General features: G+C 33.5%; 1 protein-coding gene across 2 annotated transcripts; it reads right to left on the bottom strand.

The window, feature by feature from the left end:
• Nucleotides 1–8,238: 8,238 nt before the first annotated feature.
• Nucleotides 8,239–14,833, bottom strand: LOC112732465 (protein SPA1-RELATED 2). 2 transcript variants are annotated; one of them, XR_011869844.1, is made up of 8 exons: nucleotides 14,506–14,747; nucleotides 12,786–14,315; nucleotides 12,296–12,453; nucleotides 11,221–12,049; nucleotides 10,300–10,472; nucleotides 9,442–9,759; nucleotides 9,178–9,237; nucleotides 8,239–8,853 (listed from the first exon to the last, which is right to left on the bottom strand). XR_011869844.1 is itself a non-coding variant. In XM_025781212.3 (8 exons), exons 2-8 carry the CDS (start codon nucleotides 14,055–14,057, stop codon nucleotides 8,662–8,664), a joined length of 2,976 nt encoding a protein of 991 aa, XP_025636997.1. In that variant the 5' UTR covers nucleotides 14,058–14,315; nucleotides 14,506–14,833; the 3' UTR covers nucleotides 8,239–8,661. The 2 variants fall into 2 exon arrangements, 1 of the variants encoding a protein (XP_025636997.1); XM_025781212.3 differs by having other exon boundaries at nucleotides 10,300–10,446; nucleotides 14,506–14,833.
• Nucleotides 14,834–17,645: the final 2,812 nt, after the last annotated feature.

Below are 17,645 nucleotides of genomic sequence, written 5' to 3'. Positions count from 1 at the left end.
AATGGATAAACATAACTTACTTAGTGTAAGTGACACTAGTAATTGGATAATTATAAGAATTAAAGATCTATGATGATACATTAGTAAAGCTAAGTTCATCTAAGAATAATGGTATTATCCATTACCGATAGATTTCTAGCTCAATTATTATATTACTAAACATAAATCAACATTAATCACAGCAAAGGAGATAATAATATAATTTTTCTCTCGAAATTCAGGATTGGCTTGCCAAAATGAGACTAACCACAGAAATTAGAATCTTGAAATTCGAACTCAAAGTAGCTCAAAAATGCAACTTTTCATGACATGCCTACTTAGATTAGGAGAGGTGTTTAGTGCAGTCAAGCTGCTGACTCAGCAGCTTGATGACACAACACCTGTGCAGCAGAGGTGCTCATATGCACTAAAATTCCTAAAAATTCCATAAAAAATTCGTTTGATCCTGAAAAAGCGCCATTTCTTTGGGGATAGGCCGTTACAAGATGTGGGCCGGTCTCAGCGATGGTGTTGAGAATCTCTAATCTGAGGTAATTAGATTGGTAACCGAGTTTTCATTACATTGTAGGATATTGGAAACCCAACACTTATTCGTAGCTTATAATGGGATGGGGATTTAGAGTTGAGAGTATCAGATTTAACGTCAGGATTAGGACCAAACTTACTTGTGCCACGTGTAATGTCGCTGTTAGGGCTGGCAGAACTTAAGGTCTAGTCAGCGAAACTGATTGACAAGGAAAAACTGATCCGACCAAGTAATTTCCCGTGTGGAACACGAGTTATGTCACTGAAGAAGGAGGATGGCAATATGAGGCTTGATACGAGAGAGTTTGTCCACAAATCCTTGTGCACTGATCTATCTTTTCTTTTGTAAATTGCATCGAAGTTCCTTGTTCAGGAATTCTTCTTGGTGAATAATTTGAACTTTTTCCAATCCTATTCCTTGTTCTCACATATCCTTGCATAAAACTTGTACTCTTTTATGTGAGCCTGAACTTGTTCTGACCCAATCAAGTGTGGGAAAAATTACTGTTGGGTTGAGCTGCCTTCATTCACAGACTCATGATTTTCTTAAAATTAGCAGGGACATATTTTGATTCAATGTGCTTTATAGTTTTCACCAAGGATTCTTAAATTGGAATTTCTTTCTTGAGGTGCACTCAAATTTTCTTTCTGGTGCATTTTCTTATTTTCTACGACCTTGTTTGATTATAACACAATGTATCTTCTGAAAATTTTGAGAGATAGGATGTTAGCTATTTTTATTATCAAAACTCTAATGTATCTTCTGTTTAATCTAGTCGGCCTAAACTCTGTGGGCTATGACTAGTTCTCTTTTTGGATATTGAATATATAGCACTTGTTTACTTTAATTATTACCTTGTGTATTATGGAGCTATCTACAAGGTTTTATATATTATGTTTTATTCTTTTCATGCCAACGGGCTTTAGTTATCGTGTGTAAACGCTTCGCGTTTTGTATCTCTGTTCTATGTGTTTTGATCATTTATTTCTTTCATCGGGCTTCTAGTTATGCTATTTCTTGATTACTATTGTATGGAGCTTTAGAACTGTCAAAATGCTTTATCACCTTTGCTTCACGGCTGTACGGTGAAGCTTAGTGTTATAGGGTGTTACAATAAACATAAGCCATCAACTTAATGAAATTTCAGCACATTCACAATTGAGAGAGAGAGAGAGAGAGAGAGAGAGAGAGAGAGAGAGAGAATGGATAGAGAAGAGAAAGGGGAAGGAATGCCCTAACCAAATTACACTATGCATAATCACCTTCCATTGCCCATAAATTTTGATCTGGAGCTCTAATTGACGAGTCGTTTGTGGCTATGCATTCGACTTGGAATTCTCTTCAATTTTATTTGAAATTGTGGTAATAAACTTTGAATTTCTTGTCCAGTTTTCTATCCTCTTCAATTTTGCATTTTTGGTTTGGGTATTCAAAAAATTTTGAATTTTCGATGTTTAGAGGAGGTTTAACCTTGAGTTCTAATGAAGTTTTAATCCAAGGTTGTGTAACAATAGTTAAGGAATCTCAATCCTCCAATTTTCTTACTATATGCAAAAACCTAGGATTAAATTATGTGAAATATTGTGACTAGATGAAATAGAGCTTGTTTGGACTGATTTTGGGGTGAAGCGGAGCTAGCCCGGTGAATTTTAGTGCAGAATTGATTCAAGGATCGTTTTGGTGTGAAGTTGGTGGAGCTTGAACCAGTGGATGTTGGGAATTTTCTGGAGAGAGGTTTTCGAGGTTGAGACCGCCGTCAATGAAGGTACACGTCTTAATTTCGAATAGGCATTGTATAAATCTATGTGAAAACCTAGGTTAGTTGTCCCTATGTTAGTGTTGAATGAAAAGGTTGATGATGAATTGTGATTTAGTTGATTATGTGAAATTGGTATTTGATGAATGATATATAATAGTATGAATGATACTGGATATGTATGATTGACTTTATATGGTATTATTGTCTTAATGGCAATCGATGTAGAAATTGAGCCAGAGGCCGAGATAGGGTGAGATATTCCCTATATGGTAAGTCATGATAAGTGATGGATTATCATGATTGGACTGATGATTGGACTAAATGATGATTTCGTTGTATGATTGGATTGTGATGTGATTATTGAAAGAAAACTTATGAAATTGGAATGAGTATGTTGAAACTTTCTTGATTAGGTATGGAATGGATATAAGGTGACGAATGAGTATTGAAATGCATAGGAGAGGTTTTGGAATGGTCTGAAAATGAAAGGAATTGAGTTTTGGTGAAATTTGGTAATTTGGTGAAACTAGTAAAAATAGAATTTTGACCAACTTTGGCACGCTATGACTTGGCGCTCGGAGCTTGGATTTGTACGAAATTTATCTTAAATTGATGCTAGTTAAAAGATATTTAAAATGGTTTAAGAATGAAAGAAATCATAATTTTATAGCGAAATATATGAACGAAAGAAAACTGGTATTAAAAACTAAATTCTGAGATTATGCAGAAAGTCAGAATTTTTGGTATGCGTGTCCACGCACACTATGGTGTGTGCACACAGCACAGAATGGGCAACAAGGTTCATGCATACGCATGAGGTAAATGCGTACGCACAACAAGGGATTTTTACAAGTCGTGCATCTGCACAATAGGGTGCGCACGGACGAAACAGGAATGGCGCTCTGGCATGTGCGTATGCACAAGGTGATGCGTAAGCACAGGTCCTATTTTTGTGAATAAACTCTGTTTTTAATTGTTTAGCCTTCCCGGAAAACTTGCAAACTTCTGTAACCCCTATATAAGGTCCGACAACTTGTTTTTAGGCTTGGGAATGAGTGTGAACAATATGGATTAGATTAAATTGGTATTTTGGATGAGATTGTGGATTAAAATTAATGAATATTGATGAAAGCTTGTGAGTAATAAACTTAATGAATACTAAATTGACATAAGACATGAACAATGAGATTGACGATGACTAAGTGTGGCCTGATTGGCTGAATTGGTAAGGACTGGGTGATTTTCCGCTTGTGTATTAATTGAAAATTTATTTATGGCAAGGTCTGGGTGTTATCCCGCTTGCGTAATGAATTAAAAAGGATTGATATGATATCTCCCTGGGTAGATGCAAGGGCGTGGTTCACTCCCACTTGCTCTAGGTTGAGATTTGAGAGTTTCTTGACCCTCCATCGCAAGATGTGGCTGGACACTTATACCTTTCCGGATAATTCCTCCAAGAGAAGTGAATACCTCTTGGGGATGCGCGCATCGAGGGGCTGTCCTTATTGAATTAACGGTATCTATATGCTATTTGATCTAAATGATCTATCTGTTCTCTCTGCTTGTGTATGCCTTGTATTACTTTGTGTGTGTTTAAACAATTGAGAGATTCATTTTGCTGGCGGTGGTGACGCTAAGGGTTGTTCGTGATGAATGTGGTGATTAGAAGTAATGGAAAACTGATTCTTAATACTGAATTACTGATTTGGAACAATTGTGATAATGAGAATACTAATGACTTGTATTGAGGGAAATTGGAAATCTGAAATTACTTATTAGCTGATATTTATTTTTTGATTACCTTGTTTGGTTTAGAAGGACCCTAGGCTTGAACTTAGTTTACTAGAGTATAGAATTGCCTAGTGGGTTCATGTCTTTTTTACATTATCTCTATTTGGAATTATTACCATACCAGAAACCTTTTGGTTCTCACCCGTTTTAGGAATTGTTTATTTTACATATGCAGGACATGATGCACCTCATTGAGAGTGCTAGTTTTCTCTCGGAAGCGAAGACTCTCTTTTGGGATTTTAGTTTGTGTTTAGCATATGTATATTTATGTTTTCCACTTTTGTATATTGTAACTTATATCCTCTTAGAGGTTGATTATGGAAAAACAGGCTGTATATTTTGTATCTGTCTGGGATGTTTTATACTATTTAACCGGTCTTGTCTTCGCAGGTCAAGACTAGTGTTGTTATATATCTTTTTGAATCATATATATATATATATATGTCTCGCTCTTTTCCGCATGCCAACGCGTGTTATCTTTAACGTTTCGAGTGTGATGCGCTTTTGTTCTGTTATCTTTCTTTACAGGCTCCTAGCTATATTTCTATCTTTCATATATATGTATGTATTTTGTTTTTTTGATGTTGTAATACCTCATCACCTCTGATTTATGACTATAGTATAAGTGGTATGTAGGGTGTTACAGACATTCTATGCTAAAAGCAAGACGTATGGCTGTGAGTGCGAAGCTAAACATGTCTATAATTTTAGGCATAATACTCTCACTCTCAATACACTGCTTACTCTCACTCTGAGCACACTACTTTTATAGAGTCACAGCACACAACATACTCACTCTCAATCTTTCTCAAAAAAGTTATTGAAAGCACAATCACAATGAGCATCGAAGCCTCACCCCCTACTCCATTTTAAAGGCTCCAAGCCATTATTGCAAGGCTATTTCAGAGCATGGTTGTCTCCTGCATGCAGACAAGCTTTAAAAGTGGTCAACACGCAGGGGGCGTGTTGCTTCCGTCATGCCACATGGCGAATCCCTAGGAAGAATTTCTGAAAAAGTTATGTCTCCATGAAAAGTAGTCAACACACATGGAGCATGTTTCTGCCGTCGTGACACGTGACGAATTTCTGCGGAGAATCTCTGATAAAGCTACATCAAATCTCTGTGACGAATCTCTGCAAAAAGCAACACGCACGGTGCGTGTTGGTGTCATCGCGCCACGTGAAAAATTTCTGCAGGAAATCTCTACGACGTATAAAGCAACATGCAGTGTGCGTGTTGTGTCAAGTTTCTTTAAACGTCCACAGTGCTGCAAAACACCCCAAACAACAATATTCAACAAAAACACTACCATATTCTTTTCATATTAAAACTATTTTTTGACTTTTTTACACCCAAAAATATATTTACTTTTTTAAAACCAGAAGTAATTTTAAAAAAAACTTGACGAGTCGTTGAACTTGGGACTTCAAAACTTAGATGCACACTATTAAATTATGACTTATAAATTTAACTATTAAAAATATATATAACTAAAGAAAGAATGTTATCTGAATAAGTTATTAAGTCCAATCAAATTTTTTTTTTCAGCTAAAATTTTTCGTTATCAATTTTTAACTTATTAGACTAATTTAATTAAACTTAGTTATCAAAATAATTTAATCATGGAATATTACTGTATTAAGAAAAAACAAACTCTAACCGTCTGTTTAAAAATTTTTAATGGCATGAAATTGAATTGAATTTCATTAGAAATTGAGTTCTAGTCAAAATTAAATTGAATTAAATTTTAGTGTTTAAAGATTTATCACATTATTTGAAATTTTTATAGTAGACAATTTCACCTTTTATTAACATAACATCATATTTAAATAATAGAATAAATAGTCATTTTTAACCATCAAAGATTTGATCACTGATAAAACTAATTACGAAAAAATTAAACTAACGTTGTACCTATAAAAAATTAGCATCGTTTGACAAAAATATCCAGTTATTAAATTTAAAATTGCTCCGCTAAAAATTTTTAAAAATTTTCAAAATACCTTTTTTTATCACCTTCCCCACCCCAACCTTTTAACCTAACTAAATCTACCATACAACCCTAATAACAACCCTTAGTTCCTCACTTCACCTCCTTCATTCTTTCTCACTCACTACTCTTAGCCGCTTAACCTCTCAACTGCCACTTTTGCTGGCTCAGCCTCACTCACTCAATCATAGCGGCGGCCTTCACTCACTTGAATCACCTCACTCATCCTCCCTCGCACGCCACTCTCAGCTGGCTCAACCATCTCTAGTCACCTCTGACGCCTCCAAATCATCGACGCCAGCGTCATTTCTTCCAAATCTACTCCTTTTCACCAGCATTGTCCTCAAATTCTCATTTCCAACTTCGTCATTAATTATTCCTGCTCGTCTCCATCTCATCTCGTCGTTGACTGCCTCACCGCCGATTGCTCCTTCTCGCCTCTTTGCTCTTTTTTGTTGATGATTGTTTCATTGTTGCCACCAACAGCTAACTGTTGTGTGTTTTTTTCACCAAATTTAGTATTTTGGACTGGTTTCGTGTTAAAGTGGGGATGGAGATGTGAATATAATACATTGAGGGTTGGTCCTACTCATTGAGGGTTATTTTTTTCTCTTATTTCACTATTTTTAGTTCTTAGAACTTAACAGCTTTGCCTCCAACTTGTGCTGAGTTTATCATTTGATTTTTTTCTAATTCTTTCAGTTTTTTTTTTGGAATAAATCCATGAAAATCAAGCTAGATATTTGCTTTTTGATAGAGAGAGAAATATGAAAAGTTGCTTTTTAGTTTGACGAAGTGGTGAGTTGCTTTGTAAGTGTATGCTTGAGTTGATTCAAATGAGTGAGGGAGATTTATGGAGGTGAGGGTGAGGGTGAGAGTGAGTCATACGGGTGGCAACGGGGCGGAGTTTTGCTCTACCTGATCCCGCCCCACCCTACAATAACCCGCATAAAATCCGCCCCGCTCCTACCCGCGGGTAGTAAAAGGTTGAACCCTAACCGGCCCTCGCGGATACCCGCCCCGCCCCTATAATTATTAAAATCTAATAAATAAAATTACATTTCAAAATTTATATAACGATCATCACATACATAATATAAATTAAAGTAAAATTTTAAATATGATACAATATTATTAATTATTTTACTAATTATTTTACATATATTACACATATTATATATTAAAATTATATATTATATATATACCGGGACGGATAGTACCTAAACCCAGCCCTACCTCGTTCCGTCCTGCCTAAGAATCCGCTCCGCTAAAAATCTGCCCTGGTGTGGGGTGGGTAATTACCTGCTCCGAACAAATAAGGGCGGGGTGAGTACCCGCAAGTTCGGGTGGTGTTATCATCCCTAGGGTGAGAATGAGGAATTGAATTATTAAGGTGGATTTTGGTTCTTATTCAGAAAATGGATGTGAAAAGGGGATAAAAATGTTATTTTTAAAATTTTATAAAATTTTTAACAAAGTTAATTTTAAATTTAACAATAGAATATTTTTGTCAAACGATACTAAATTTGTATGGATACAATATCAATTTAATTTTTTCGTTAATAATTTTGTCGGTTGTCAAATTTTTAATAATAAAAAATGGCTATTTATTCTAAATAATAAATATATTTGTTGATTAAATGATATGAAAGAATATGCACAAATCACGAGGCCACAATAACATTCTCGTCCAAAATTCTCAACATCATCATCATCGTTTTACATCAATTATTAACACCATTGTTCCTCATCAGTGTGTTGTTTTTGTTTGAACCCTTTCTCTTTTATTTATATTTTCTTTTTTTGTTACTCTTCTCACGGTTTTCATCCCATTCACAACCACCATTTTTCTTCCCATTCTATGGTTCATCTGTATTCTCACCACTCCCGGAGAAATAAACCACCGTTTGAGTCTCCATCCTTTTCACCGCACCTCATCCGAAATTATTCTTACTCTCTCTCTGATCATCATCGCTACCAATGGCTTCAATTAGTTCATTGCCATTTCTTGTGGAAGCAAATGCTGACACTACAGTGTTAATGCTTCACACCAAGAACAATAATCACTACAATCATCGTATTAAATGATTTTTAAACAAGCTCCTAGTTTCTACCTGACATTAAAAAAACGAACGCAACTAATTAATTTAAAGAGTATCCCCCAATCCTTATGAAAGAAAAAAGTACTGTGATAAGATGACATTTGTATAGCAACAAAAAATCTAACGACGTCCGACTACAACGTTAATGTAATATATACAAGTCCGGGCAAAGCTAAATAGAAATTTCAAGGTTCTTTGCTTTCAAATGTTAGCGTTTGTAGCTAGTCCTCTTCATATCGATAGTAGCTAGCTATATTCCTCAACTTATAAATTACAAGCAACTCCTGCCATGCCCAATTGCCCATGTCTAAATCTGTGTAACAGGTCTTTCTGCAAATGCCAAACAGTTTTGGTTTAAAGCCTTAACTTCTACATCCTGTTGAATCCAACCTTCATATTAGAAAATTTGCATTAGATTGTGACTTGTTTCCCCATCCAATCATGGCTCACACCGGGCTGCACAAACAGAGCCATCATCAAGTTGACTTTCCTTCACACAATCTGTAACACTTTTATACACCCACTTGAATTGGCCGCAATAACCATGTCTGATTTCCCTTTCCAGCACACACTTGAAACAAAATGGCCATAGTCATCATAAGTCTTTTTACCATTAATGGGATCCACGGACCCAAACTTGTGTGATGTGATTTGCTGGGGAAGAGATTTATAGTAGGCATAAACCTGCAATGCAACAAAAGTATACATTATCAACAAAGGTATATATAGATGTCCTTAAGCTTATGCACAGATGTTTGAACTGCTCTTATTCTCATCACAAATTATGAAATTGCAAGTCGTAGATATCACAAATTTGTGCATAAACAACATGTATACCAAATTGTAGGAGGATTCTAGGTGTATATTTGTGTTTATGTGGTTACATTTTTCTTTTGTAGTCTTTGTGGAACTAAAATAGCAAATTGCTAAATCACTAATTTGATTGACATTTTTGTTCCGGTAAGCTATAGTGAATCTATCACGTTACAACCAAAAGTAATATAATACCTCATTTGTTTCAGAGCCACATGCAATATATCCATCAGCAACCGATAAACCCACGAAATTCTGTAAAAGCAGAAGGTGAAAAATTTGAGCCAACCAACTAAAGTAAACATTTTTTTCAAAAAAGGGACAACTTAATGCAAATTATGTCAAATTTAAGACATGCAGCCTTTGGGATTGCGCATAACAGCAACCAAAGAAGGTTTTGGGCAAATGCTAACTGGATTTCATATTTAACAATCAAAGCTGTTAAATTCAAAACCAAACCTTCTGATTGGTATGCCCTGACAAGGTTAAGCTGCAAGCATTAGTAGAAGGACCCACAGGAGAGGTTTTGTTGAGATCCCAGATCTTTAATGTATTGTCGGTTGATGAAGAAACAAGTGTTACAGAGTCCAAAAATTTGACATAGCTTACAGCTTTATGATGGCCAGCCAACACACACAAGGGGCTTCTAAGATTGCGAAGATCATAGCAATAAGTCAAGTAATTTGCAGATCCAAAGGCCAGTAAATTAGATGAATAAGCAGAGAATTGAACACAGCAGACATTCGCAACATTCTGGATTGTGCCTACACAGTTTCTCTGCAAGATAAGTTTTCCTTCATATTAGCTCATGATCAATATGTGGAAAGCTCCGGTGTAGTTTTTGCTATATAGCTTGAGGATACAATCTGTCCATACAATCTAGAAAGACAGGACTATCACACCAGCATAGCTACTTATAATCAGGACTATATAATCATTTTTTAAATAGAAAATCCTCAAATAATATAACCTAGTGGCTTCCACCATATTGCTGGGAAAGTAAAAGCTAACCCTTTCATAGTCAGTATGTTCCTAATATCAAACAGGGTTCATATGAAAATCAAGAATTCCTAAATTTTTAGGAAAAAATTTATAAATCATGATTTAGTTTTTATGTTTAGTATCAAGATTTTGATTATAGTCAGTTTCAGAGACATAAATGTCATAACGGTGCAATAATCAAGAGGAAAAGCAACCATCATTTACTTTCTAACCTTATTTTATTTTAAACAATTGATTTTCCGTCAAGCAAAATGTGCTCATCCAGAGTTTAAGCATGTCTGCCCTTAGCCTTTGTATCAGTGCTAAAAAGCTTACCTCATTGATACTCCACAGCTTCACAGAACAATCATCACTCCCACTAGCAAATTTTGTAGGGTATGCCGGAGAGAAATCAACAGACCATGCCCTCTTTTCATGTTCAGTGAAGTGAGCAAACCCTTGACCTGTAATACCATCCCATAGCTGAAAATGCATCCAGTTATGCAATGCTATGAGTAATTTTAGAAATTAGAACAGACCAAACATCAAGAAATGATCGTATTTTTAGCTTTTAGGTTAAAATCGATGTCATTTTCCAAGGATGTTCTCTTTTCTTTCGGTGAGAGTGATGAATTCTTTCTTAGTTTAAGTGAACAAAATGTTAGCCAGTCATTATTGTAATACAACATAGTGATAAAAATGTCATTTCGTATAGATGATGCATTTTCGGCCTCTGAACAAGACCAGTAATATTATTTAATTGATATGACAAACTCTACAAAATGAGCCCCAATGACACCTGATAAATACCATTCTCAATGCAAAAAGTATTGTGCTAAAGAAGTTAGCAACCGATCCAATTATGTCGGACATGGAAACTATTCAAAAAAAAGTTGAGAATCTATTTTTACATCCAACAGACAGAATCTAGAAAGGTTTTAGAATAATCAACTCTTGAGAAAATTATAAGCGTTTTCTGCCGTTATAATTAGCCATATATCCCTTAGAATGGGAGTGAGAATCTATGGGATGAGTTTTTAATAGAAGTTTTAATATAAACAGGTGAATATTTCAGCCCCCATTTTTAAGGATATATAAACTCACCTTTTAGAGCAGTTTTAGGCCAAAATTCAAGTCAAAGACTTAGTAAACCACTACAAGGTAAGCTATTGAATATTGAGTCCCAACTGCATATGTCACAAAGTAACTGATGGAGAGAATAGCTCCAATGGTTTATAATGTGCTGTACATACAAACCTTAACAACGCCATCGTAGTCTGTGGAGGCAAGATAGTTCCTGATGTAGCTATTCCAGCATACACAACTGAACTTTGATTCATTTGACATCTCAACTACAGGATAATGGATTTCAGCTAAGTCATTGAAAAGTGAGCTGAACTCATAAATTTTTATTTTCTTTGATACCCCAGCAGCAGCGAAGTACTCTTCATCCCTATCAAAACTTAGAGAGCAAATTACATTTCCAAGACTGTTAATATCTGAATTTCTCAATATACTCCGCTCCTCAAACTTGCTATAACGTAGATACTTGCAAAAACCATCAAAAAAGGCTCCTAAAGAATCTGTTTTTTTATCTTGTTCCTTGCCTCTTTGTGCCACAAACCTATCTCTTGGTATATCTTTATCTGGGTGAGTTGCAGCATCTGTTTCAGGAATCTGAATTTTAGATCTCATTGAAACATAAGCATTTTCAAGCTGGCACATATTTCTTATGACTCTCATTTGGTTTGCATTAGAGATTGGGCATGCAGGGGATACTGATTCTGAACATGAAGGTTTTTTGTTGAGAGATGAACTCTCATTATGGCAAGATATATCGTTATGCAAGCCAGCAGAAACCAAGTATTTTCCAGAGCTATGTCCCCTCACCACCTCTTCTATATCTGATTCCAAGAATCTGGTGACTTCTTCCAGTTTGAACGCATTCTTTTGCCTCTCCTCTTTTAACAAGATGAGGAAATGCAATAACAATTCCGATTGTGCTTCTGCTTTGTCAAAATCTAATAATAATTTTTCACTATAAACCTCCTGAATTCCATTAAATACTTCAGATCGTAGTATCTCCCTGTCATGCCACAGTAACTACAACTTAGAATATCATTGTAGTGTATGGTAGATATAGAACTAGGACAGACAAGAGAATACCCTCCATGTTGTAAAAGAAGATAAATATTTCACAGAACAGAACACAATGGAGGAAACATTCTTTGAAGAACAAACTGATCTAGAAATCATTTCGACACTGGTAAAATCATTTTGACTTGTAATATTAGCGGCAGTGAATCTGATAACTAAATGATCTCAGCATTACCGTGTTGTTGGACGTGATGATGACTCAGGATGCAACAGCCAAAGACAAAATCCGGCTTCCAGAGGATTTTCTGACAGGAAAGCCTGAGGTAGAATCCTAAGATGAAGATCAGACATTGCTGCAATATGGGATCCTTCAGAGTCAAATTGACTGAGCAACTGAAAGGTATAAGCTATATTAGTTAATGATGTCATATTTACTTAGGCTACTAAACTGCTTCATTTAAAAGTTGATTGAGAATTAGTATTTCATAAATATATTATAATAGCATTCAATGGTCTGTCAAAACATATTGTGGATTGAATTTCTCCTTCTTTTATTTATTGAAAGTATATTTATTGATTGGAAAGATTAAAACATACCAACACCATTTGTTTTACCAATATGCAATGAAACAACGTTATAGGCTGGAAGTAAAAGTCATGTAAAGATGGGTGCATGCAGAATGCATCTAAATAATAATGCGGGTAAAATCAATTAGGTCACACACCTCAAAAAAGAGAACACCCAGAGAGTAGATATTTGCTGATGTCGTACAGCCTCCATCGGGACTTTTATACCACTTATCTTCTGATCTTTCATTCAAAGAAATCAACTGCAGTAGACCTCCATTGGATATGTCAGGGACGCTAGGCACTTTCCAAATATTATGTTTCGGAAATTGGACACACTTATATTGGTTGTGATAATCTTTTGATCCAGCTGCACCAACTTTGCTATCAACAGTAATTTGAAGATACAAGTCAGGCCTTGAAGCGCACTGACTCCGATCACCAACACCTCTCACATACTCATTAAATTTTTGTTTCTTTAACCATGCATCATGAGAGGGAGATGTTTCCTGCTCTGACATCCTTTTTCGAATAGAGGAACTTCGTAACTGAAGAACTTCTGAATTTGCACCATTATCTAACATATGTTTCTGTAACCCAAGGTAGATAACCTGGTTTGATGGTAACACTTTAATATAAGACGGGTTCAGGTTGCGCAATGCAAACCCCTGAGAGTGTGAGCCATCCACCAAATCTACAATCTTTCTAAATATACTCAAACACTCTGCTTTGCTTCGTTTGAGTCGCCCAGCGTTCAACCATTCTCTTAAACTGACCCCATTACATTCAGACCCATGAGATCTTGGCAATGGAGCATTATAAGGAGACTTTGCAGTCGTTGAGACAGGGCTTAGCGGGACACTGGAATCCATCTGAGTACCAATGCCAGCCTTCATCAGATTCTGATCTCTAGACTCAACAGTCAAGCCAATAGAAGATGAATTTTTACACACAATATCCTTTCCCTTTATCGTATTTTTAATAAAATACTCAGCAAATCCTGATCTAGATATAACTTTTGAGGAAGCTTGGTCACTGTTTCTACACCCAGTATCACCAAGAAGTAAAGTTCCAACTCCTGAATCACTTGCTAGCTGCATTTGGCTCTGAGTATTATACGCAGGCCCTTGATTGCCCTGTGTTCCAATATCTAAGCTCGAACCATTGCAACTTCTCACTGTCAATTCTTCAACCATATCATCAGCGTCACTGGAAAGACGAATTGGATGCTGAAGTCGTGACATAGTACCTTGTCTAACGTCATTACATTCTGGGGGTGGGATATGGGAGGAGTCATTGTGGTCAACTTGGGGTTTTATTATTTTGTTGCTCTCGGGGTTTATTGAAAGCTCCTCATCTTTAGTTTGGAGTTGTAAACCCTCAGCAACAACCCCCAATCTCATAGACTCGTTAATCAATTCTTGATCCATAGGATCAAAATAAACAATTACAGCTCCATATCCATATGCACAAATTCAAAAATAAGAAATTACGGCTCCATATCCATAGGCAGAAATTCAAAAGTGAACAATTACGGCTCCATATCCATAGGCACAAATTCAAAAATGAACAATTACGGTTCCATATCCATAACCACGAACTCAGGCATTCAGGTATTAGCGCATAAACAACCCATGCAACATAATAATTTCACCCGAGAACAATTCAACCGCTGTGAAATGTGAACCCTATAAACAGTTTCAAGAATCAGCAAATTGCATTTGCAGAGGCAGCATAACATGAATGCGAACATTGAAAAAATGCATGCATGTTATGGTGTATTGATGTTAAACCATAAAATTCCAAAAATCACGAGAATTAAAAATACTTTAACGGGAAACACGCAGAAAAAGAAGAGAATGGCGTGTAAATTGTAACCTGAAGAAATGAAACTTGCATAGTTGTTGAATGGAGCAGCCAGAAGTGCAAGGAAAACATGCGAAATAGAAAATAGTTACTAGTCGCGGAAGGAAGGAAGAAAGGGAATGGTTTTTGTATGTGTCAGGTTTCAGCTTCTGTTTTTGCATTTCGGTTACAAAGAAACTGAGGGAGAATACATGGGAGACACGTGTACCACACCTTAAATCCTAATTATCCAACGCCTTTTTCAATGCATCCATAATCACAATCACAATCACAGAACAAGATCTTTTACAATTATTTTTCTTATTTTTGTCCCTGGCTCTTAATTCAATTGCCATTGCGCAGTTATTCTATTTATGATATGATATTATTATTGATATTCTTTATTTTTTCCACAAATGCTTCTAGAGTTACTACATTGCTATTAAATTCTTATGATAAACAGCCTCTCAGGTAACAAGTGGTAGATTTTTTTTTTTAGCTTTTCAAAACAGTAACATCAATGAAACTCAAACTGTCACTTCCTGTTATTTCTATTTACCATATGTTTCTTTTATTTAGTTAAGTTTTGCTGTTAAATTAACTCTTAGCATGTCATATGCAGAGATTTGTGTTCCCAAATTCATAACAGTTTGTCAGTTTCTTTGCATGAAGACAAATGCTTCTTTTGTCAACAAACTAACGACTCAATACATTATGCATCAATTATTTCATGCTTTCTTCGGATAAAAAAAAGTACTATGTTCTTTTTGGATGATAGTTGTCAATATACGTTTGAGTAAAGTATATTTTTTTATCTTTAAAATTTGTTAAAAATTTTTAAAATATTTTTAAATTTTATTTTATTTTAATTTTATTTCAAAAGTTTTTATTTGCATTAAATATATTCATGACGGTTAATTTTTAAAAAAATTTAGGACCAATTCAGCAATAATTTTAAAAGAATAATCTTCGATACAAATAAATTAGACATAGTTATCATGCATTATTGTTAGATTGGTTTTAAATTTTTTAAAAATTAAACTGTTATGGATATATTTGATGCAAATCGAAAATTTTAAAGACAAAATTAAAACAAAATAAAATTTAAAAATATTTTTAAAAATTTTAATAAATTTCAGAAAAAAATTTATTTTATTCTATATATTTATTTTATTTTTCCTAAAAAAATACTATATGCACAAGATTTTGTAATAGATTTTTTTATAGTATTTTCACAAAATCTGAATTTTTTTATACTTTTTCCTTAAAAAGATGCAGAAAATATGTTTTATTTAAATTTGAGACGGCTACATTTGATTCTAAAAATATGATAAAATAGGACATTAAAAATAAGACACAAAAATTAATATTTTTGTATTTTATTCTATGATAAACTAAAATAAATTATGAAAATCTCATTTACTCTATTTTTTTTCATAAAACAATTTAGGAAAAAAATATAATTATAAAAATTTGATAAAAATAATAAAAGAAAATAAAAAAATAATATTGTAAACACAATGACGAAAATTATTTTTTCTGAAAATGATGTTGCAGGAAAAAAAAAACTAATTACAATATGAAGACTTTTTAAAAGAAAAAAATAGTATCGAACAAAAAATGAAATAAAATAACATTAATGTTAATGTTATTTGTATTGGTGATGATGACAGTAGAAGAGATAATAATATAATAAAATATGGTTATACAATAAAAATATAAAAATAATAGGAATAGAAGTAATAATGATGAGAATAAAAAAAGATAGTAATAATAGTGATTATAGTTGGATATATTATTAAAAAAATTTTGTAAAAATTTAAAATTTTCATAAATTATAAATAAAACTTTTATAAAATTAATTTTTTTATTATTTAACAGATTTTTAATAGAAGTATTATATTATTTTAAAATAAAAAAGTTAAAAATTAAAATATTTTATTTTAAAATAAATAATATTTTATTCTTTGTGAAAATAGACAAAAATCGAATTGATTTTGGTAAGAATATTGACGGTGGTTGTAGATGTGATTTGGAATGGTAGATAGCATCTCCACGTCCATTAGTTCATGATATTTTCTTTTGTCTTAACTTCCCATTTTGGGAAATAAAGGCTTTCTAAAGGCAACTTATCATTACCATCCATTCATAGAGTTGGAGGTGACAATAATAAAATAATAATTATTACGCCATAATTAAATTCCATTTCTCTCAAGTTTCAATATGCCATGCAGTTTGTTAAAAGATAATTATATATAAGAAAATAATTTATTTTGGAAAGTCAAGTGTTTTGAGTATTAGATCACAAATCATTTTTTGACAAAAAAAATTAATCATTTTCTTTTTTAATATATATTGAATATAATAATTTTGGAGCACTCTCTAATTAGATAAATTCTTTAAGTTTATTAGGTTAAAAATGTCTTTAAAATATCAAATGAACTCTTTATAAATAAAAAAATTATTTTATAAGTAAATAAAATCCAAATAGAAAATGGATTTTTTATTTTAATAAATAAATTAATTATAATAATTATCGAAATAAATAATTTAAAAAATATTTACCGAAATAAATATCTTTCTTATCTCGTTTACACTATAAACGATATAATTTTGCATGTAACTTGTTTACAGTGTAAACGAGATACATGTATTTTTTTTAAAAAAAATTTGAAAATAATAAAAAATATTAATATTACCAATAATTCAAATTTTTAGCATTCAATTAGTACATACAAAGGTTGGTAGAAGAGATTAAAAAATGGATACGTTTGATCAATTGATACTCGAAATGGTTGATGGGATAATGGGAAGAGAATTGAAAGTTTGAAACGGTTATTCTCCCACTATGTAGGTGAGAGATACCCGTTTCAATTTTCTCCCCACTATCGCATCAGTCTCTCCTAACAATTGGCAAACGGTTATTTTTATTTTTCAAATTTAAATCAATTCAATTAGATCATAATTTAATTTAAAATTTTTTAAAATGAATATGTTTGATCAATTAGAATACATAAAAAATTTTAGTTATTAAATTGCATGCTAAAAGATATCTCATTTACAATGTATATCTCGTTTACACTGTAAATGAGAGAGACACGTTTTGCGTCTACCTGTCTTATCTCGTAAACGAGATAAGAGAGGGATATTTATTTTGGTAAATATTTTTTAAA

This window comes from Arachis hypogaea, chromosome 13, assembly GCF_003086295.3.
Source record: "Arachis hypogaea cultivar Tifrunner chromosome 13, arahy.Tifrunner.gnm2.J5K5, whole genome shotgun sequence".
Lineage (NCBI taxonomy): Eukaryota > Viridiplantae > Streptophyta > Magnoliopsida > Fabales > Fabaceae > Arachis > Arachis hypogaea.
This window is presented reverse-complemented; position numbering and strand designations above follow the sequence as displayed.